Source organism: Rhinoderma darwinii, chromosome 1, assembly GCF_050947455.1.
Source record: "Rhinoderma darwinii isolate aRhiDar2 chromosome 1, aRhiDar2.hap1, whole genome shotgun sequence".
NCBI lineage: Eukaryota > Metazoa > Chordata > Amphibia > Anura > Rhinodermatidae > Rhinoderma > Rhinoderma darwinii.
Window position 1 is genome coordinate 573,045,178 of NC_134687.1, and position 23,787 is coordinate 573,068,964.

Consider the following 23,787-nt stretch of genomic DNA (forward strand, 5'->3'; position numbering starts at 1 on the left):
AATAACTAGAAAAAAAATAAATAACATACCTAGGAGAGCAGACATGTTCTGAAAAATCCTCAGCAGCTCGGGGGTAAAGGATGGACAATTTTCCAATGTCACTAACCTAGAAATGATAATAACTGTAAGATCATTCCATCTTTTCACATATGCATAATTAGTGACAGCGGATTTTATCTCCTACATACATCAGCTTAACCTACTTTTTGTGTAGTCAAAGCAGTCACACTAATATAAGCAAATGGAAAAATTCAACTGAAACTTCTTCAAGAATATTTGCCCTAAAATAAACAAAAAATATCTACAAAAAAAAAACCACAGTTGAAAATAACAACACACACCAGTAAATATAGGTCCTCGCATTGTATTCTTCTGCCAAGTTGTAGAAAATTGAGCCTTTTCTTAGTTATATATATTTCTTTTTTGGGTGAAAGCTAGAGGACAACCAATATATAGCTGCCATCACAGCTCATACCGAGGTCATCAGTTTTCCTACAATCCTGAATTGCACATCTGCCTAGTTATAGTGATATAACCCCTTATCCTTTCACATTGTATGTCAAAGCAGCAAAGAGCTACATGGTCTTGGGAGGTTTTGTTCACCAAGCCATCCAGACAATGATGACTTTATGATATCCAGCTCGGATAAAACAGCCGTATTGTTGCAAACAATTTTGTGTAGAAAATGATTCTTAGATTATAATGTAGTTTCACATGAATAAACACTAGTACCCTTTTTTGCTTTTTTTTTGCATGCAAAACGGCCCACATACCAACCAGTGGTAAACTGGATTTCCCTTGAACAGAAAAATCCGGGGTATGAGTTACAAAACCTACACACAAACTTGGGAGTACATCAAAAAGTGCTTAAATGGTAACTGTTGATTCAACAAACTTTGCATAAATTAATAGTACAGGCGATTATAAGAAACATTGTAATATATCTTATCAGAGTGACAAGCCTCTCTCTGCTCATATCTGGTTGTTTCCCTGCCCCCACCCCTCTGTTGAACTGACTCACACTCTGAAAATTCAGCTCTGTCTGTTTAGAGTCGGACCGCAGCTCACATGTATCAGATTACACATGTCTATGGAAGCCTATGGAGAGGGGAGGGGGAAGAGTCAGCAGGGAGTGAAGGAGATAGCAAGTTTCTATGTCTCTGGTTCTGCTGTTATCACAACCAAAGCACTTTATTCACATCAGTACAGGTCAGTACTTCTCTATATATGTCCTGCATGATCCTGGGACTGTTTCTGAGTGAGTGATGAGAAGGTTATGGAGCAGATTATCCTCTTCTTACTGGGTGTAGTGTATGGCTACCAGTCTTCACCCCCCCCCCCCCAGCTCAGAGAGAAATGCAAACTACTGATCTAGTCTGCAGAGGTGAAAGGTGCTAAATAACACAAAATTTATGACATATAATGGTCAGAAATAGTGCTGCTCCTCATGTACACACAGGGCAGACTATCCTGAAAAGTGAAATGAAACGACAGGTACACTTTAACCAATGTTTTTGTTCCAAACTGATACTCCCTGGTGTTGGATTTGGCCATTCCTGCACAGTTTGGGCTTTGCTTGTCTCTCTGTACAGGTCTCACTGCATTGAAGGAAGAGGAAGGAGTGTGGCAATAGGAGGACACACCCTGTGTGATGGAGGGGAGGGAAGAAAAAAAAAGTGTCCATGGAGCAGGCTTGTAGGCTGAGAAGACCGGGAGTCCAAGGCTGCAGCCCCATAAGACATTACGTCTAGAACAATTAAGTTCAATTATGTATACTGTGTTTTACTTGTATTACTGTATTTTTGTAAAAAATTCAATACGAATTTGGAAGAAGTAATCTGATTGGTGACCAGGATTAACTGTTCCACTTCTGTTAGGCTCTAGTATCAGTGTGAGTATAGGAGAACGATACTTGATGAAAGGATTTTTACGGTGTATGTCAACAATCATGCACAAGCTGCTAGTCGAATTTATTATACTACAAACACCGAGCACTCATTGGGCAACATCCGTTCATTGCACAGATTTCATTCTATCTATCTGTTATAAAGGAGACATCCGTCAAACATGGCCTAACTGTCTTCTGATGTCGCAAAGTGAATCAAGAGATGGACTCTAAGATGTCAACCCTCAGCTGCCGGCTAAAACCTTCATTCGGGGGCACTGGAGCCTTATCTACCTGTATTATACCTGATCATGGATATATTTCCACCTGTATCTAAAATGAAAATGATCCATAATAAGAAAGTCAATAATGATAAAGTGGTAATTTGAGAAAAAAAATGATTTTTCCCTGGCGCTGGTAACTGCTAGGAGCACAACATCCTTGAAAGCGTGTTTTAATATATTGCTGCAGCCTGGGTTCTGATCCGGATCCAAAGGGTCCAGTGGTAAATGGTAATTTGAGAAGCTTAAGGAAAAAAACGGATTTTCCCTGACACTGCTAACTGGTAAAACCATTCTTGAGTAATGAGGATTTAAAACAAGCAAATGTATTATCAGATATTGTTTTAATTACTACGTGTTTCAAATGCTAGCATTTGTATTTTACCTGATGAAGAGGCCGGTCCGGCCTTGAGACGGGTAGTAATTAAAACAATATCTGATATTACATTTGCTTGGACCCTTTGGATCCGGATCGGAACCCATGCTGCAGCAATATTTTAAAACACGCTTTCAAGAATGTTGTGCTCCTGGCACAACCAACCAGATTAGCAGAACTGATCACCTATCTGTGGCTTTTTTACTATATCACTTGATGCACTATGTGCGGTTTGTTTAGTTTTTTTCTCCTCTACTGTTTAATGTTGAGAAAGTAGTAGACCGCAATATTTTAAAAGACTGTCAAGTAATTTGAGAACTATTTGGGATTAGAACACAAACAAATATGCATTATATTAGAATACTATTTACGGTGCACAAAAATTCTATCCAGTCTGAGATCCAGTAATCCAAATATCAATGCCAGCTACTGGCACAATAAGCATGCTTGTGCTGCCCTCCTCAGCTATGTGCCAGTACTGCTTGGCATAAAACAACCACATGATAATATAAAAATACAAATTAAACACACTAAATATAAGATACTCAAAAACATGAAATAAGCAGAAGTATCTTATTTTTGAATTTGAGGCCACTTTTCAATATGGCAAATGGTCTAGAGATATGGATCTATATAGCAGCGGTTCTCAGGATCTGACTACAGTGACAATTCTAAAACTAATCTTAAGTCACAAATTAAAGAGAGTCAGGCCGTGTGATCCTGCCTGACCAATCAGTTCTGAGATTTGTTTCAGTTATCGGATCTGAATGCCAAGATGACCCTATAGCATCTGAACTCAGAGAAGTATTACAATGTATTATCTTGCAAAATACTGCAGAGCAACCTATGGTATTATCTGAAGATAACATGTACTGCATTATTTGTACTTAAACGGGTTCACTGGCTTAGAAAAACGATTTTTACATACCCATTAGGCAATTTTTGGGCAATCTGGGTTAATAAAGGAGGTCCCCTCTTTCATAAGCATCACCACTTAGCCAGAGTGCAGAGCAGCAAGAAAGAGTCTCACACACTGGAGGACACCATTGGGCGTAATGCCTAATTTCCCCTGAGGTGGAGCTGCAAAAGAATGAAACACTCACTTCCACATTACACAAATTACAGCTGATCGCAGGGATTCCCAGCAGCAGGGTCATACTTGCCAAAAGTTCCAAATTTCTTGGGACTTTTCCCACAAACTGCACAGCAGGGTTTGTGTTATTTTACATTTGGAGGGTGCAGTTCTGGGCAAATTTGATGGTGTTCCTGGGCAGGGCTTAAAAGGCCTAGAAATTTGTGTTTTAAAAGTTGGTAAGTATACAGGACACCCAATGTTCAGCTTGTTTTCAGAGGGCCCTTCTAATAAAAATAGATTGTTGAAAGCAAAAGAAACCACCTTAAACTGCCCCATACACTTTTGGATTATTGTCAGCGGATACCACCTATGTCAGAAGAATAATCCGACTAATGTGTATGGAGGCCGACCAACTGTCCACTGATGGGACATGATGGAGAACAAGAATTAAATAAATGAGATCCTTTTTTCTGCTGAGCCCTCGTGTCTATGGGAAGGTCAGGGGAGATTGCTGCTATTCGTACGACAGGTATCTTATGTGTTTAGAAAGTAATAAATATGTGTTATTTGCACTCTGACATAGGACTACATCGACAACATAGACTAAAGTGGTCTGGTAAAGTCTCTCCCGCGTGAAATGGAGAAAGACTCATGGTAGCTGAAGGGTTAATATAAATCTATCCATTGCATTTATACTGCTTTTATGTCACAGTTTTTTTTTACCTTCAATGATGATCTGCACCGTCTGAAGTGATTGAAATGACATATGCCAGTGTTATATGAAAATTTATTGAAGGGAGGGAAAGGGCCAAGGGCAGACCACACATTCACATTGACAGATGGGATATATTACAAACTAATATATGTTTGTATAATAATGGCACGTGATATGGATGAACAATCAATATTTCTATTAATTCACTGTCTACTGCGCAAAACCACAGAATGCCAAGAAAGTAAAACAGTGCTGCTGTCAATGACACTCATGAAACTGAGGTATATTAACACGTAGTAACCTTTAAAAAGTGTTTTACCCTAAAAATAAAAAAAGCCATCAGTGCTTGGAATTGTGAAAAGGTGACAAAAGATGCGAAAAGCAGAACAAAACACATTGTAAAGATTTCAGTGGGACAAACGGCAAATATTGTCACCGCTTCAGGGAAGAGGGGTAGTTACTTTTATAGGTAGAAAAGGTGGCATTACTACCGACTAATGCACATTGGTCGTTCCCGTACCCAGTGAAAGCTAGTATAGAGAGAAAAAAAGTATTTCAATTCAAGGTGCTTCCCTATATTCAAAGTTGCCTACCAATATCTATCACAAGAGAGCTGATCCATCAGCCATAAAGAGTAAAAACAATTGCAGAAAATCGGCACCTAACTCACAAATGGAAAATGACAAGTCAATAGCTAGGATAGTGCTATTAAATTAACCCCTTGACGCAGTATATCGTACATCAGGGGGTCTCAAAAACGCGGACCGCATGTGGCCCCTGAAGGGCTCCGTAGCTCCTTCGGGAGAAGAGAGCAGTCTGAAGGAGGAACGTGCCGGCGCACCTTCATGCCGTCACACATCCCCCTGTAGTAGATAGCTCTATTGGGGCACGCTCTAGTGGAATCCCCAGCCAGAGCATTGCCGACGCTTTGGACGGGGATTCCTCTGCTGGAGGAGCCCCTGAAGCCACTGTCCATATATGGACAGTGATGTCAGGGGCATCCCTAGAGAAGGAGTCCCAGAGCAAAGACTATACTAGCGCTCTGTTCCGAGACTCCTGCTCTGACGAAGCCCCTGACATCACTGTCCATATATGAACAGTGATGTCAGGAGCAGAGCAGGAGTCCCAGGCAGAGCGCTAGTAGCGCTCTGCTCCGGGACTCCTGCTCTGGGGGAACCCCTGACATCACTGTCCATATATGGACAGTGTATGTCAGGAACAGAGCTGGAATCCCAGGCAGAGCGCTAGTAGCGCTCTGCCCGGGACTTCAGCTCTGGAGTTGCCCAGTCCTTCGGCTCTGGAGTTGCTTCCCTCGAGTTCCGGAACAGAGCATATACTAGTGCTCTGCTCTGGATCTCCGGCTCTGGGGTTTCCCCTGACATCACTGTCCATATATGGCACTCTGCCCGGGACTCCTGCTCTGAGGTTGCCCCTGACATCACATTCCGGTCCAGGAGGATCCCCTGACGTCACTGTCTGTGGACAGTGACGTCAGGGGCTACTCCAGCAGAGGAAACCCCGGCCAAAGAATCGGCAACACTCTGGCTAGGGATTCCACTCCTAGAGGGAGCCCCAATAGAGCTAACTACAGGTGGTGTGTGTGGCACTATCTATCAGGGGGGGTGGCACTATCTATCGGGGGGAGGGTGTATGTGGCACTATCTATAGGGGGATGTGTGTGTGGCATTATCTACAGAGGGCACTGTGGAACTATCTACAGAGGGCACTGTGGAACTATCTACAGAGGGCACTGTGGCACTAAGAAGGAGCTGCCTAATCTTGACATTTGTATGTCTGCCAAACGCTGCCAACTGAGCCGCCAGACTGCATTTAGCGATACTTAAACTGGAAAACTGAATTGTTAAAATAAGAACATGGAGTAACCTCGCAAATATCCAACAAATTTAAACATAGCGGTATTATTGTAGTAATGTAATATTGTTATAGGAATGTAGTATTATTACAGGAGTGTAGTATTGTTTTAGTAATGTAGTATTGCTATAGTAATGTAGTATTATAGTAATGTAATATTGTTATAGTAATGTAGTATTAAGACCTTCACTCTGGAGTTGGAAAAAATACAAAGAAGAGCAACGAAGCTAATTAGGGGCATGGAGAATCTAAGTTATGAGGAGAGATTAAAAGAACTAAACCTATTTAGCCTTGAAAAAAGACGACTAAGGGGGGACATGATTAACTTATATAAATATATGAATGGCACATACAAAAAATATGGTGAAATCCTGTTCCATGTAAAACCCCCTCAAAAAACAAGGGGGCACTGCCTCCGTCTGGAAAAAGAAAGGTTCAACCTGCAGAGGCGACAAGCCTTCTTTACTGTGAGAACTGTGAATCTATGGAATAGCCTACCGCAGGAGCTGGTCACAGCAGGGACAGTAGATGGCTTAAAAAAAGGCTTAGATAATTTCCTAGAACAAAAAAATATTAGCTCCTATGTGTAGAAATTTTTTACTTCCCCTTTCCCATCCCACTTCCCCTTTCCCATCCCTTGGTTGAACTTGATGGACATGTGTCTTTTTTCAACCGTACAAACTATGTAACTATGTAACTCCGCAGCCATTTTTCAGATTTTCACTTTTGTTTTTTCCTCCCCACCTTCCAAAAGCCATAACTTTTTTATTTTTCCATCAATATTACTGTATGAGAGCTTGTTTTTTGTGGGACAAGTTGTAGATTTTTACAGCACCATTTTTACCATATAATGTAGTGGGAAACAAGAAAAAAAATATATGTGGTGTGGAATAGGAAAAAAACAGTCAATCTTTTGGGTAGTTTTGTTTTTACGGCATTCTCCGTGTGGTAAAAACGGCATGTTAACTTTATTCTGCGGTTCAATACGATTACAGCGATAACAAAATTATATAGGCTTTCTTGATGTTTTACTACTTTTTACAAGGAAATAACTGATTGTTAAAAATAGAGAGCCATAACTTTTTTATTTTTTCGTCGATTTAGCAGTATGATGGCTTATTTTTTGCTACCATTTTTTATTTGATTTATTGTGGGAGATGAAGTGATCAAAAAACTGCAATACTGATGTTTTACATGTTTTAATTTTTACGGCGTTCACCATGCGGACTAAATAACGATATGTTGTAGTAGTTCAGACTTTTACGGACGCGTGGATACCAGTTATGTTAGCTTTTTATTTTTTTACATTGTGCTTCAGGGAAAACAGGAAAAAAATTTTTTTTACATTTAATTGTTTTCTTTTTCTTTTTTTATTCATTAAAAAAACGTTATTTTTCTGTTTTTTACTTCTCCCCCTAGGGGACTTTAACCAGCGACCGTTAGTTCACTTGCACGATATACTGCAATACTAATGTATTGCAGTATATCGTGATTCTGACAGTTTCCTATGAAGTCTTCTATGAAGCCCTTCCGGAGGCAGGGATTGATAGGAGTACAAAGATGGCGGACCTGGGGGCCTTCATCAGGCCCCCAGGCTGCCATGCCAACCAACGGCACCCCCCGATCTGCCCGTGAGCCCTGCTCCACACTGCCCCACTCGGCATGCGCCGTGTATATACGGCGGATGTCGGGAAGCAGTTAAAGTAATGTAGTATTGTTATAGTAAAGCAGTATTATTATTTTTTTTCAACAATACATTTTTATTGAGTTTTAGAAAATACACAAATAAAGAATTAAGGCAAGAAATCACAATGTGAACCAGATATGCAGTAAGCATTACTTAGACAGGATGTAATCAAAGTACAACAAGGAAGTATCCGTCAAAGTAAAGGAAAACATGTCTCAAATTATACACATTAAGATGAGGACGAAAAATATTAACCACAAATTTTAATTCAAACAAACATTGTCTACCCAGAACATACCATAATCAGAGATCTGCATAAGTCAAAGGAGAGAGACAGTGGCCGGGACCCAGCAAGTATATATTCTAGTAGGATATCATGTCAATGTACATGTGGAAGGCTAAAGGGCTAATAGCTCCATATGATTACATCAATGCTACTATTACCAAGAGAAAAAGCAAAATAAAGTATGAAACCTGATAAATAGCAGCATGTGTCCAGTAACCAGAATGTAGAGTTATCAATTCAAACCATTATAAATTGTGGTCAAACAACGGGAGTTACCAAGGATAAAGATTGAGATCCCGAGGATATGGAAGGTAGATGTTTGGTCCACGGTTCCCATAGTGAGAGGATTTTAGGCAGTCGATGAGTCCGAAGAACGAACATACGTTCCATCGTAAAGGAGATATTCACCTGGCTAATGAGTTCAGAAGTGGAGATAGTTGCGTTACGTTTCCAGGATTTGGCAATAAGCAGGCCGGGCAGCAATAATAATGTGACTAGACACTGTTTGCCATGCTAACTGGATAGCGTGCATTTAAGGTAGAATAAGACCATGGCTGGGTCTGGCTGGATAATACATGAGGAGATGCGGGAGATCATTTCAAATACTCTTGTCCAAAGAGAGTGTACCTCTGGACAATGCCCCCACATGTGGAAATATGAGCCCTTGCAACCACATCCTCTCCAACACAACTCCGAGTATGAAGGATTAGATTTCGCAATTTGTGAAGGAGTTAGATACCAACGTAGCAACAGCTTTTGGGAGGATTCCCAATGTTTAACACCTTCAGAGACTCCAGGGAAAAGCGGAGCACCAATCTTTTATAGAAAAGGAGGACCGTAGTTCACACTCTCATTTTTGACAATAAGGCGGCTTGCTGGAGAGAAAGCGGGCGCACTGCACTGATCATAATAAAATACAGATATACCCCTCTTCTGGGAAGTAGGGCCAAAATAGAAGCGATGAGCTACATAAGGGAATAAAGGCGTATTAACATTCAAGGAAGCAAAAAGGTGGCAAATGCATAAATCTTTATAAAAATCTGTTTGGTATAGAGTATACTTTCACCAATTCTGAGAATGGTAACAAAGTAAGATCTTTAAACAGCAGATCTATATGGGAGATTCGCTAAGATATCCAGTTGTCCAGATATAGGCCCGGTAACTCGGAAATTAGATACTTCAACGGTGAATACCTAAGAGGCGTAAGAGCATGGAGGGGAAGGCGGGAGGAGTAGGCTTTTCACATTTTAAGGGAAGCTGTGATTGTTGAGGATAAGGAAGCAGAAGGTGTAGGAAAGTTCTTTGGATTAGCACTTAGTAGAGATACAAGAGGCGATCCGCTATGATCTGTTCAATATGGAGCCATCTCTTTGAAGGCAATGGGGAACACCAAAATTTCAATTGGTCTAAGGTAGTCACCAAAGTAATATCTCTGAACATCTGGCACACCCAATACCACCCTGTTTCCAGTGTCTGAACATTGTGTGCATCCGAATTCTGGGCTTATTATGCGCTCATATAAAATTATTCAGGATCCTCTGAATATCTGTCACGATTTACGATTTAGGAAAGGGGATCATCACCGTACGGAAAACGTAGAGAATAGTGGGTAAAATCATAATTTTGATGATCGCAATTCTCCCCGCCCAAGATGTACATGCATGGGAGTATGAAGATAGTAATTGAAGAATGGTATGCAGAAGGGGAGTAAAATTATGTTTAAAAAGGAGATTAGTGGAAGTAGTAAGGGAAATACCTAGGTATGAAATCTTAAGGGAATTCCATTGGAAGGGAAACGAGCACTGGATTTTAGCTTGGACATCCAAAGAAAGTCCTACATTCAACAAGTGGGATGTTCCTGCAATTGACCTTATAGTAGGACATGTCCCCGAATTTGTCTAAAGTCTTTTGGACTTCCACAAGGGATTTGATAGGGAGAGTATCACGCTGTCAGCGTAGAGACCAATTTTATGAAGGGCATGACCAATTTGGATACTTTGTATGAAAGGGTTCTGTATAATAACTACAGCTAGTGGCCCCATTAACATAGCCGATATCAAGGGTGATAATAGGCACCCCTGTTGAGTCCCATTAGTAATGACAGAGGGAGAGGAGTACAGTGCGATAATCACAGATTTAATCAGTCCATTAAAGCCAAATTTAGTGATAACTGCCTCTAAATATCCCCAATGGACTCGGTCGAATGCCTTCTCCGTATCCAGAGAAAGGAGCACAGAAGGCACTCGACGGGTCCTAGCCCAATGAATCAAATTCATGAAGTGTCTTGTGCTGTTAGGTGCCTGTCTGCCAGCAATGAATCCAACCTGGTCCTCATGAATAAGGTTAGGAGTAAAGTAACTAATCTGTTGGATAGCACTTTGGCGTAAAATTTTATGTCCACAATCAGGAGTGAAATTGGTCGGAAGTTGGAAAGAGAATCCAGAAACTTCCCTGGTTTTGAGTGTGATTATCGTAGCAGATTAAATCTCCTTTGGAAAGGATCCTGCTATTGCGGCCTTATTAACGACTTCAGCTAATTTTGGAGCTAGTACATTTGAGTATTTTTTATAATAAAAATTAGTAAAACCGTCTTGTCCTGGAGCTTAACTCTGCTTCAACCCTTTTATGGCCCGGGATACCTCAGTTTTAGTAAGGGGCAACGTTAAATTACAGCATTCTTCAACCAAGAGGGAAGGGAGATTCAGGCCGCCCAGGAAGCCGTCAATTTCCAGGAATGACAGCTGGTGAGTCGCATCGTCTTCCTTAAGATTATATAGGCTATGGTAGTAGTTTCTAAATTGTTCACTAATGTCTTGGGGGTGGGTAATACGGATGCCTTGCTTGTCCAATAGAAATGTAGTTCTTTGATTAGCGTTTCTTTTTTTGATTATTTTAGCTAAAAGTGCACCTGGCCTATTACTGTGAAGGTAAAAACCAAACTGCAAAGATTTGAATAGTGCCATATAGTAGGACATAAGAACACGTTGGAGCTGGTCTCTGAGGGCTTTGATGCGTTGGGAAGTATCTTGGGTTGCCTGTTTTTTATTAAGAGATTCCAAAGTGTGCAATTGGGAGAGAATATCATTAGAAGTTTTTTCCCTATGTTTTTTTAGTATGAAGGCGGCCTGAATCCCCATTCCCCTCATGTAGGCTTTATGGGCATTCCGTAATGAGAAACAGTTATTAGAGGTGTGGGAGTTTATGTCAAAATATGTTTGAAGATGGGTATCCATTAGTTCCCTAGTCAGGAGATGGTCGAATACCAAATCATTCAGTTTCCAGGATGAGAAGGGGGATTGATCTAAAATAACCAGAGAGATCGGGGCGTGGTCAGACCACGATATAGTCCCAATCGAGCATGCAGATATATATCATAGGCAGAGTATATTTACTAGAAACATGTCAATTCTGGAGTAACCTTATGTGGTGCAGAGAAATATGTGAAATCAGGCCCTGAGAGTTGATGGGAATTAGGGAGACATATGATAACTAGTAGTATACGTTATATGATTGACATGACATATTAGGATCAAGAATCTACCTTGGGGATCTGAAAGAACCTCATGTTTGTGAAAGAAAACCAAGTCTTTTATTGCAATAAGTACCCCTTTCGATTTGTTGGGTCTAAGCACCTGATACAAATGCGGGAATTTAGGATGAGTACATTTCGGGGGAAACCCACGCAAACACGGGGAGAACATACAAACTCCATGCAGATGTTGTCCTTGGTTGGATTTGAACCCAGGACCCCAGCGCTGCAAGGCAATAGTGATAACAACTGAGCCACCGTGCTGCCCATAGAGAGAATAAATCACGTGAGTGGATCCTTTCCAGGAGACAATAATCTTGACCGGGAATCCCCATTTATACTCAAAGTTGTTCTCCCTAAGAGTAGACGTAATCAGATTAAATTGCTCACGTAGCATCAAGGTAGAGGCAGATGGATCCGGATAAATCGAAATAGGACCATAAGGGTCAGGAAGCTTACCCAGCTTTCTTGATTCCTAAAGATTACGATCCATGACTTGATAAAAATGCTCTTTCGTTAAGACATCCCTGGGAGAGTCAACAGGAGCAGAGCGGGATTTAGGAATCCTATGTGATCTGTCCAGAGTCAGGTCAGGAGAGAATATAGGAACTAGGGATTTGAACATGATCTGGAGATATAGAAAGAATTGTATTCGGCACACTCTTGGAAAGGTAAAGTGAATTTATTTAGATTTTTTATCGTAATGCCAGTGGCTATATGTACAACGTTTCGGTCGCGAGACCTTCATCGGGCACTGAGCCGTACTGGGGACTGATTTAATGAAGCTGGCGCTGTGTAAATAATGGCGGCTTGCCGCTCTAAATGGTGCCATAAAAAAATCTAAATAAATTCCCATTACCTTTCCAAGAGTGTGCCGAATACAATTCTTTCTATTTCTTCAACTGGGTTGGGACCCTATTCTGAGCACCTGAGAAAAACTAGTGTTATCTGAACAACTCCACACATAACCTGGAGATAGTTTAGCAGTTCAGAGAGAGAAATGTATTTCGGAATACCCCGTATTTTAAAATGATTCCTTCTGGATCTGTCCTCTTGATCCATAATTTTATCCTTTAACGACTTCAATTCATCTTTAAGCTCAGAGTGAGCATAAATAACGTCATTATGCGCTTTAGCGTAGTCACCTACCTTGCGTTCTATTTGGTCAGCACGAGACCCCAGGTCATCAACAGACAAATTAATTTGTGTCAACACTTTATGCAGCACTTCAGATATGGTGCTTTGCAATGTATGCAATAACCCTTTCATCACAATAGTGGTTAGAGAAGCATGAAAGTAATCAGGGAGCTTTTTCATCTGTTTTCATCTTCCGTCTCCTGGTCATGATACACAGCCGATGCGGGTGAAGTTAGGAGTAGGAGGAGGACAGAGAATGGAGCTTAATGTGAAGCACACTGTCGCTGTGAGCTGCTTTTTTGATACGAGGAATGCAGGAGAGTGTTCACCACACCGCCATCTCAGTCAGTGGCCAGCACTGCCCCCCAGTAATGTTGTATTATTATAGTAATGTAGTATTGTTATAGTAATGTAGTATTATTATTATAGTAATGTAGTATTATTATTGTAGTAATGTAGTATTGTTATAGTAATGTAGTATTGTTATAGTAAGGTAGTATTATTATAGTAATGTAGCATTGTTATAGTAATGTAGTTTTGTTATAGTAATGTAGGAGTATTATAGTAATGTAGTATTGTTACAGTAATGTAGTAGTATTATAGTAATGTAATGTAGTATTATTATAGTAGTCTAGTATTGTTATAGTAATGTAGTATTGTTATACTAATGCGGCATTGTTATAGTAATGTAGTATTGTTATAGTAATGTAGTACTATTATAGTAATGTAGTATTGTTATAGTAATGTAGTATTGTTATAGTAATGTAGTATTGTTATAGTAATGTAGTACTATTATAGTAATGTAGTATTGTTATAGTAATGTAGTATTGTTATAGTAATGTAGTACTATTATAGTAATGTAGTATTGTTATAGTAATGTAGTATTGTTATAGTAATGTAGTATTGTTATAGTAATGTAGTATTGTTATAGTAATGTAGTTTTGTTATAGTAATGTAGTACTATTATAGTAATGTAGTATTGTTATAGTAATGTAGTATTGTTATAGTAATGTAGTATTGTTATAGTAATGTAGTATTATTATAGTAATGTAGTATTGTTATAGTAATGTAGTTTTGTTATAGTAATGTAGTACTATTATAGTAATGTAGTATTGTTATAGTAATGTAGTATTGTTATAGTAATGTAGTATTGTTATAGTAATGTAGTACTATTATAGTAATGTAGTATTGTTATAGTAATGTAGTATTGTTATAGTAATGTAGTACTATTATAGTAATGTAGTATTGTTATAGTAATGTAGTATTGTTATAGTAATGTAGTATTATTATAGTAATGTAGTATTGTTATAGTAATGTAGTATTGTTATAGTAATGTAGTATTATAGTTATGTAGTATTATAGTAATGTAGTATTATTATATTAGTTCAAATAACTAATTGATTAACAATAATTTTTGTATTGTATCAAATTTGAAAGTAATGCGGCCCGTCAACTTCACATTATTTCTATGTGCGGCCCATTTACCCGGCCGAGTTTGAGACCCCTGATGTACATGATAAGCGTTATAGGGAAGTATGGAGTGCGCTCACGGGCTGAGCGCGCTCCCATACGCTGCAGGTATCAGCTGTGTCTTACAGCTGACATCCGCGACTAACTATCACGCAGTTCCTGGCCGTTTAACCGCTCAAATTCTGCTGTCAATCGCGACTGCAGCATCTGAGGTTTTTAATAGAGGGGGCGGCCCCCTCCGTACAGTTTGTTAGTGCCCCCACAACATGATCGGGGTGTGCCGATGGTTGTCATGGCAGCCCAGGGGCCTTCACTCTGCCTCTGGCACGGCTTAACAGAAGCCTTTAAAAATGACAATATACTGCAATACATTTGTATTGCTGTGTATTGTACCAGAGATATGACGATCGCTGGTACAAGCCCCCTAGGGGGGCTAATAAAATGTGTAAACAAAAAGCTTTTACTAGTGAAAAAATAAATGAGCAGGGTGCCAGCAAATTATGCTGATCCGAAGAACTTCAATAGTAGAAAGAAATTCTTGCAGCACTCCCAGAGTATGTGAAAAATTAAATCTTATAAATAAGATTGAATTTTTTACATTCTAGGAGTGCTGTAAGAATTTCTTTATATATATACACATGAACACACATATACATATATATATATATACATACATACATACACATATTGTTCGGGCACAACAGTAAATCCACTGATGGGTAAAGTGAATAACATTGATTGTCTGGTTACAATGGCACCTTACAAGGAGTGGGATATATCAGGCAGCATATGAACTGTCAGTTTGCTGCTATTGGTATAACAGCTATAAGAGCGACTTTGACAGGGACCAAATTGTGATGAGTAGACGACTGGGTCAGAGCATCTCCAAAACGGAAGCTTATTGGGTGCTCCCGGTATGCAGTGTGAAGGATCTTGGGTGCCATAGGCTTATTCATGTGCGTAGGGAGTGAAGACTGGCCCGTCTGGTCCGATCCCACAGAAGAGCTATTGTAGCACAAATTGCTCCTGACAATGATAGAAAGGTGTCAGAACACATAATGCATTGCATGTTGCTGCGCTTGGGGCTACGTAGCCACACACCGTTCAGTGCCTATGCTGACCCATGTCCACCACCAAAAGTGTCTACAATGGACACGTGAGCATCAGAACTGGACCATGGAGTTAAGGAAGAAGGTGACGTGGTCTGATGGATCACGTTTTCTTTTACAGCAGATGGACAACCGGGTGCGTGTGTGTCGCTTACCAAGGGAAGAGATGGCACTGGATGCAATATGGAAGAAACTTAAGCCGGCAGAGGCAGTTTAAAACCTTCGGCCCTGGCGTTTATGATGATGTTACTTTAAAACCTACCTAAACATTGTAGCAGACCAAGTACACCCCTTTATGGTAACAGTATTACCTAATGGCAGTGGTCTCTTTCAGCAGGGTAATGCGAACTGCCACACTGCAAAAATTATTCAGGAATGGTTTGAGGAACATGACTAAGAGTTCAAGGTGTTGACTTGGCCTCTAAATTTCCTAGACCTCAATCTGATCGAGCATCTGTGGGATGTGTCAAAAAAATAAGTCCGATCGCTGGAGGCCCCATCTCACAACTTATGACTTTTCTTATTAGTTCTCTGCTAAGTCTTTCACTTCTGATACTCTCAAATTCCACATTATAATGTATTGTAGTTACGTGCTGGAAACAAGTCTTGAATAATTAGAATTTCTACACCAGGGGTACTCAACTACTTTTAGCAAAGGTCTTCTTACCGGGGTCTGTCGTCAGTTGAATATTCAAGCTGAACACCAGTAGTTAAGATATTGTGTTGCTAACTTTTTGCAAACTATTTTAATCCAGATTTATTGTTTATTAGGGGGTAATGCCATTCAAACAGACTGAGGCTCATCTGTGATCCAAGTGCAGTATATCTATTCATAGTGGAGAATGCAGACTCACAAGTATATGTAGAACCAAACAGAGTAATGTGAGGCGAAGTGTGCTTTGGAGATAAAAGCCCACTCATGTGCCTGATGTGCCGGAAGCCCCACTTTCGGGTTTGTCCTGACACCAGCATACTAGAAAGTGCTGCTTGCCGGTCCAGATAGCAGGGGTCCGGACAACCGGCATCCGCAGTACGGTTTCAAACTGCGTTTCGCCAGTTGAGGACCCCTATTCTAGAATATCAGATGCTGGATATGTCGAATTTGACTGTGTGTACATATTGTAAAGAAACAAACAAAAAAGTATAATACAAAGATGCTGATAAATTAATTCATTTCTGCTGTGGGCTGAGAAAGGGCAGCATAAAGTTGCTGACAGGTTTCCTTTAAACACTTGCTGCCATTTTACACCACAGATTACAGCTAATCACTGTTGGATCCAGCTTTTCATGGTGGATCCTACTAACAAACGGGAACTCTCCAAATAGGACGATCCCTTTAATTACTGTGTGTGTCGGAACTGAAATATATCCTTTGTTTTTTTCTAAAAAGTCTAGTCTAGGCATGTACACATAATCCCATAAAAAAAAAAATTAAATTATAAGGAGGAAAGACAAAAAAGCAATACAAGCCATTTATATTAACCTATGTTTAGAACAGAAGAATAACATCTATATTTAAACTACTTTACCATAATTCCAGGCCATCTTCCAGGAGGTATATGTGCGGTGGCTGTGAAACGTCTGTACTCAGCTGAATGACAGGAAGCAGGAATGGATATAAGCTCTGGCTATCTCCACCTAAGCCCTATTTCCAAAATCACACAGAAAAAAAAAAATCAGTTTGGCCTATGTACAATTGATATAACATAAAACTAGGTGACCTTTATACTTTGGTTTCATGATACAATGTGTACCCAGAATCGCAAATTCCTTCTTGGAATGTTTTCCTCTTTTACTGAACATTTATATTACATGAACGTAACATTTGCTTATGCCGTCTATTCATTTAATTGGCAAACAAAGTTTAATATAGATAAATGTAAGGCTATGCACTTGGGACGAGAATTTTTATTTTTGCATTTATATATTAAATAATAAAATTGACACAAAGTAAATTGGAGATATTGGTGGACAGTGAACTTAACTTTACCAACTAGTGCCAAGCAGCTGCTGTCAAGGATAATAAAATCATGGATGCATCAATAGAGGCATACATGCACCTGACAAGAACATATTTTTGTCTGTATACAAATCACTAGTCAAACAGCACATTGAATAGTGCACAATTTTGGGGATCTTTTTCAGAACAAAGCTGAACTGGAGTGTGTGCAAAGGAAGGTAACCAAAGTAATGAAAGGGGTTTTCTCATAATCAATATATACTACCTATCCACAGGATAGATGATTAATAACTGATCGGTGGGGGTCTTACTGCTGGATCGCAGTGAGGAGGAGTTTGACTTGAGCGGTGGTCCCTCCTGCACCCTGCTGCTCCATTCAATGTGTAGAGGGCCAAACAGCTCATAGCTGATTAATGTTCCCTTTAACAGCCAAGAATGTGCACTGCTTCAACTTATCACTATAATTTCGGGTAGTGCACGTTCATATTTTGTGTCCATGCCGAAATTATTTTTTTATTACAGCACCAGATGCTAAATTTAAAACATAGTGGACACAAAAAAAAATCAGAGTACTCTTAGATCCTCATGTGCAGGTCCATTGTGGAGCCTTTCCATTGAAGCTGAGCCGCTTGTGCTGCAGACCTCTCCTCCTTCTTAATTCACTAACACAAAGTTATCATTGTTTGCCAGGACACAGATACAGTGAAGCAGCAACCCAGTCACCGGTCACTGTGTCTACAAGCCTACTAGATCACATTACAATAATATTACAATTTTATGTCATATGGCGGAGAAAAGATACTGCCTGCTTAATTTAGTTTTGATGCTGCAGTAATAACAGGACTTTGTTCGTTTCCGAATTCTCTCTATAGACACACAGATCGGTTGTAATTCACTGTTTGGGTAAGATATTCAGGTAATTTTTTAGCTCTATCTACTGTATGTCTCTATCTCTGCATCTATCTACTCCTGCAGTTGACATCAGCAGGGAGGAAGTAAAGGACTGCAATGATTCACGTCTTCTCCTACTCTGCCCCATATTGAAATAAATGGTGTGTAGTCTGCAAGTGAAACAAGCTAATAAACACCAAAGAGCACTTTTTTTCATTCCATATTAAAAACTTTTAAACACTGAGGTGCATATCCTAAAAATTTTAAGTCGATCACTGTAGGTACTCTTTAAGCCAATAGGATTTTAGAAAAGGACGGTCTTCCTGGCATTCCAGTATTGTATTTAGTGCAAAGTGTTGTGTATACAAAGCAAGTGGGACCTGACAACAAGGTTTTGTTCACACTTCCTTTTCAGTTGCTTTTTGACAGCCATAATAGCGTAGTATGCTGCAATTAACATATCCAGTACAAAACTGAAAACAAACCAATGGAAAGCTGACAAACTCACTATAAGTCAATGGCATCCATTAGGATCCATTATAAAAACTGTCATAGCAGATTTGTCACGGCTTCTACTCAAAGCTATTAGAAAATGGGAAATTACCTGATATTTACCTTAACCAGGTGAATTAATGTAGTCAGGATCGCGCAACGTAACATATTGTGTTCTTCACTTTGCTTCCACAGTAGCGGTAAATACTGAACAAGACAGCCAACAAAAGGCCGAATCTATGAACAACAAACATATAACAACATGTCACTAATTGTCAAGATGACAAAAATCTCATTAGGCCCAGTTCACATGGAGTCTTTTTACGCTGATTTTTATGCGGACACTGCGTCGGAATGAGCGGCAAAAAATGTCTGAAAGCGCCTCCCAATGATTTTTTTTCGTGATGGTTTTTAGCCGCTCACGGTAAAAAAAAAGCGGCATGCTCTTTCCTGCCGCGGTTCCGCCTCTGACCTTCCATTCTAATCAATGGGAGGCAGAGAATGCGTTTTTCGCAGCGTTTTATGCCCGCGGCGCTCAATGGCCACGGACGTAAAACGCCACAAAAACCACGACAAGAAAGTGCCGGCAGGTCAAAATCTGCCTTTTTCTGCCTGCAAAAAAAAAATCTGTGTAAACAGGGCCTAAGACAAACTGCATTTATACATAAACGCCACGTGCTCCGTTCATGTAGGAACATTACATGATGCATTTTAAATGAAGATAAGAGTGAATTCTGAGTTGGCAGGGATGAGTAGTTGTTTATATCGTTTACATTTCAGTTCCAATGATACTATCACAATCGCCTCTGAAAAGCAGAAACCATATTCCTGAAGCATTTCTACTACTCACAAGGTGAACAGTAACAGCAATTAAACATAGTAACACAGTGCTATAGTAATCCCTTATTTATTAAAGAGGATGGCTGGTTCTTGGGAAGAGATAGACTCAGATTATATGCTTTGCGAAGGCCCCCTGCACACGGCCGTAATCCCGGACCACAATTAAGTCTACGGCCAGCCGAGGACAGTCATCTGCATTTGCAGACCGTGCTCCCATTGTAAAGTATGGGAGCACGGTTCGTAAAATCAAAAAATAGGACTTGTCCTATTTTTTGCGGAACCTTTCTACGGCCGGACACCTTCCCGTAAATATACGGGAAGGTGTCCGTGGGAAATAGAAATTAATGGGTTTGTAACGGTCTGTAATTGCGGATCAAAATTATGGAAGTGTGCATGGGGCCTAAATGTCAGGACTCCTAAATTATTATATATTGAAAAGCTATAAGGTAAAACAAATACCTATTCAATACCATGTTTCCCAGCATTTCTTCTGTGCACTCATCATTAGGTAAAACATTTTTTCAAACTGAAAACTACAAGTCGCATGAAAAAAATAAATAACAAATACCGATGTATAAAATTCACATACACCTTTTAAATCCTGACAAGTTAAAGGCGTTCTAAACTTTTCATAAATAAAGTTGTTAAAGTCGAGCTGAAAGGTCTCCTGACATGTCTGATTTAGTAAATACTTGTTTTACACATAAACTAACAATTCTGGAACATATTTACTTTGAACTTTGCTTTGAGTAATTTCTCTGTTATTCCTTCTGGAAACATATGGACATATTGACAACTGGGCATTACTATTCCCCTTGTCAATGAGTGATGACGATGTCAGACTCTCTTGGGACACAAGCCCAGTTCAGTCATACATTTTCCAGAGGTATAACAGAGGAACATTTCCTAGAGGAATTGCAGAGGACGTTCTAAGAAAATATGCATCAGTATTGTTGTTTTATAGTGAATACAAGTATTTACGAAAATATGCATGTCAGGAGAGCTCATAGGTCCACTTTAAGCCATGAAATGAAATTAATAAAAAAGTAATTTCCTAATATAAACCTAGTTACTGTATTGGCGGCACAAGCTGAACCTACACAATAATGGACAGGTGTAAAGGCGGGGTAGGGAGACAGACAGGTGAGCCCTAATCTACCCGCCACTCAGTCCCTGCCTACTGGCAACGGCCCGTCCTAGGCGATGGCGTACAACTGGGCGACGGTCTCTACTCTCACTATGTGCACAACAGACGGACAGACAAGGGTACAAAGAAGCTAAGGGAAAAGGGGCAGATGCCCACGGCAAAACCGTGAGCTACAAGAGTAGTGAACGAGCCGAGTCAAACCAGGAGGGTACGAGGTACCAAACGCAGAGCAAGAGAGTAGTCAGTAAAGCCAGGGTCAATATGAAGCAGAGGACAAATAGTACAAGCAGCAGCAGCAGAGCCAGGGAACAAGCAGAATCACAGGCAAAGGAGAAGCAGGAAATGAGGGTATAAATAGACAGAGGGCCGGAGCTAGCTCCGTCTGGCCAGGCTGTGATAGGCTCTCCCACTACTCAGCCTCCCAGCCTGAGTGGTAGAAGAAGGAGTCACTCTATCAGACTTAGGAGCAGATGCAGACTGACTAACCACGGGCGTCGACACAGAAGCGGTGTCTGGCAGATCCTTAACAGTACCCCCCCTTTTATGAGGGGCCACTGGACCCTTTCTAGGTGGACCTGGCTTATTGGGGAACCGAAGATGGAACCTTCTGAGCAATACCCCAGCGTGAACATCCCGGGCGGGTACCCAAGTCCTCTCCTCAGCCCGTATCCTCTCCAATGGACCAGGTACTGGAGGGAGCCTTGGACCATCCTGCTGTCCACAATCATGGCCACCTCGAATTCTACCCCTTCAGGGGTGAGAACAGGGACCGGAGGTTTCCTCGAGGGAGCCAAGGGCGGGGAACAGCGTTTCAGGAGGGAGGCATGAAACACGTCGTGTATTCGAAAAGACGGGGGTAACTCCAGTCGGAAGGAGACAGGGTTAAGGACTTCAATGACCTTGTACGGTCCTATATACCGGGGAGCAAATTTTTTTATTTACATTGCAGTTTGCATTCAGTGAACTGAAAAATGGTGTATAATAGAAATTAGGTTTTATACTACAGCGTGAATTATTTTCTTATTTTAGGACTAATTCTTTTTAATAGTAAAAAAGTTTCCGACCCTTTAAAAAAAACCTTTATGGAAACCTACACCCCATTCTGATTACATGAACTTACATATTAAATAATGGGATAAGTAGAATTGAAATTTTGAAAGAGAAACAAAGCACTGTCCTTCGGAAAAGCAAGTACATTAATCGACTACAGATCGTTACCTGCAAATTCACCCTTTCAATGACACATGACAGTACATGGAGGACCTGCATCTTTGAATCACATTCTGTAACTTGCTGAAGCAGTTGGAAAAGCAGACTGAAGATGGACTCCAAGTACTGAAAATAAAAGACCCTGCAAAGGTTATCTTAAGCAAAAATATACACACACTTCAATCAGACATCAGTTGGAATGCAAAGATTAGTTGGTTTATGTATCCACAGAGACAGAAACACAATACAATGGTTATAAAATAAAAACATTATATGCAGTAAAGCCAGCCATGAGATTGCTCTGTGTGCATGTTTATTTCAATAAGTAGACGGAAATAAGCTGCAACCAGCCGCTTATCTCCGTGAGGAAAAGAATCAAACTTGTCAAAAAACGGTGATCCTACTTTCTCTGTTGGTTTGCATCCATACACATTAGTTTGCTGACCGATCCCAACTTAAATGGAGAGTTCGGAAGAAATTTATTTAAAGGGGTTTTCCCATTAGGGACATTTATGAGATATCCACAGAATCTGATAATGTCAAATAGATGCGGGTCCCATCTCCCAGAGGTGGGACCCGCATCTATCTAAATCCTGTGGATATGTCATAAATGTCCCTGATGGAAAAAACCCTTTAACGCCTTTAGGACACGGAAAATTTTGGCCTTGGAGGATAGAACAATTAATTGTTTTTCCTCTTTGCATCCGGGCACTCATAACTTTTTTTATTTTTTGTTCAACGTAGCTGTATGAGACTGTTTTTTGCGGGACGAGTTGTACTTATGTAGGTGCCATTTGTTGGTACATTTACGTTATCGTTTAATTTCTATAAATTTTTAGTTGGGCAAAAATGCTGAAAAAAACAAAACAGGTTTGCTGCAGTTTTCATTTAGTTATTTTTACAGCAGACACTGATTATCATAAATGACGCTATACATGTGTTGTGGTTTGCTATGATCGTAGTAATACCGAATATGTCTATATTATTTCATGTTTTGGGACACGTAAAAAATTTTAACTGCAAAAAATTTGCATTTAGGTGTATTTTTTTTTCATTTAAACATTACTTTTTATTTCTTTTTTTTAATTCGATTTTTTCTTTTAATCCCATAGGGGAATTTTTCATTTTGATGTTTCTTTTTTAGCTTTAATATACTGGCATATATCTATATGCCAGTCCATTATAATGTGTACTGATAGTACACAGGCAGTTGTTAGGACATTCCTAATTATGCCCTAACAACGGGAAATATGGTCAGACAGCCCTGGGGTCCTTCAATCGACCCTAGGCTGTCTGGCTATGTAAATTATGTCCCTCGATCGCATCACATTGATTCCCTGTGACATGATTGAATGGGATCCCCCTTCTTATTTTCCCTTTGAATGCCGCAATCAGCTTTGATCATGGAATTCAAGGGATTAATGGCAAAGATAAGCTCTTATCACTGCCGCTAGAGCAGGGCTGCAGTGGAGTATTGTAGCCGTTGCCCCACTCATCGCGCGGGCACACTTGCTGTGCCCGTGCGATCAGCATGATGTCTATGCTCGTCATGATGCGGCAACGTCCAGCCGGTCATGACAAGCATAGACGTCATGTGTCGGCAACAGGTTAATGTATATGGCTAGCTAGGGAAAAGTGTAGGTAAAGTGTACCTCAAGTTATGACTGCAGCCACAGCTACGGCCAGAAGAGGCTCAGGAGGCCTGTGGTGTTGTTCAATTGACTAGGCAACTGGAACGCCCGCTCTCCCGGATATATCTCCTGCCATTACTTCTAAACTTCTGGTGGAAGACATGGCCGCAGTTACAACTGTAATTTCAGACTATG

At 40.2% G+C, this 23,787-nt stretch overlaps 1 protein-coding gene across 2 annotated transcripts in view; it reads right to left on the bottom strand.

Annotated features, from left to right (window-relative positions):
* The window catches only part of IPO11 (importin 11), a 511,812-nt gene that overhangs the window by 267,166 nt on the left and 220,859 nt on the right, over positions 1-23,787 (bottom strand). For both annotated transcript variants that reach the window (XM_075839216.1, XM_075839226.1), the window contains exons 19-22: positions 21,971-22,087; positions 18,889-19,002; positions 16,952-17,067; positions 30-106 (exon numbers count right to left, since the gene is read on the bottom strand). In XM_075839216.1, coding sequence (XP_075695331.1) covers positions 30-106; positions 16,952-17,067; positions 18,889-19,002; positions 21,971-22,087 — 424 coding nt within the window. The remainder of the gene's footprint in view (positions 1-29; positions 107-16,951; positions 17,068-18,888; positions 19,003-21,970; positions 22,088-23,787) is intronic.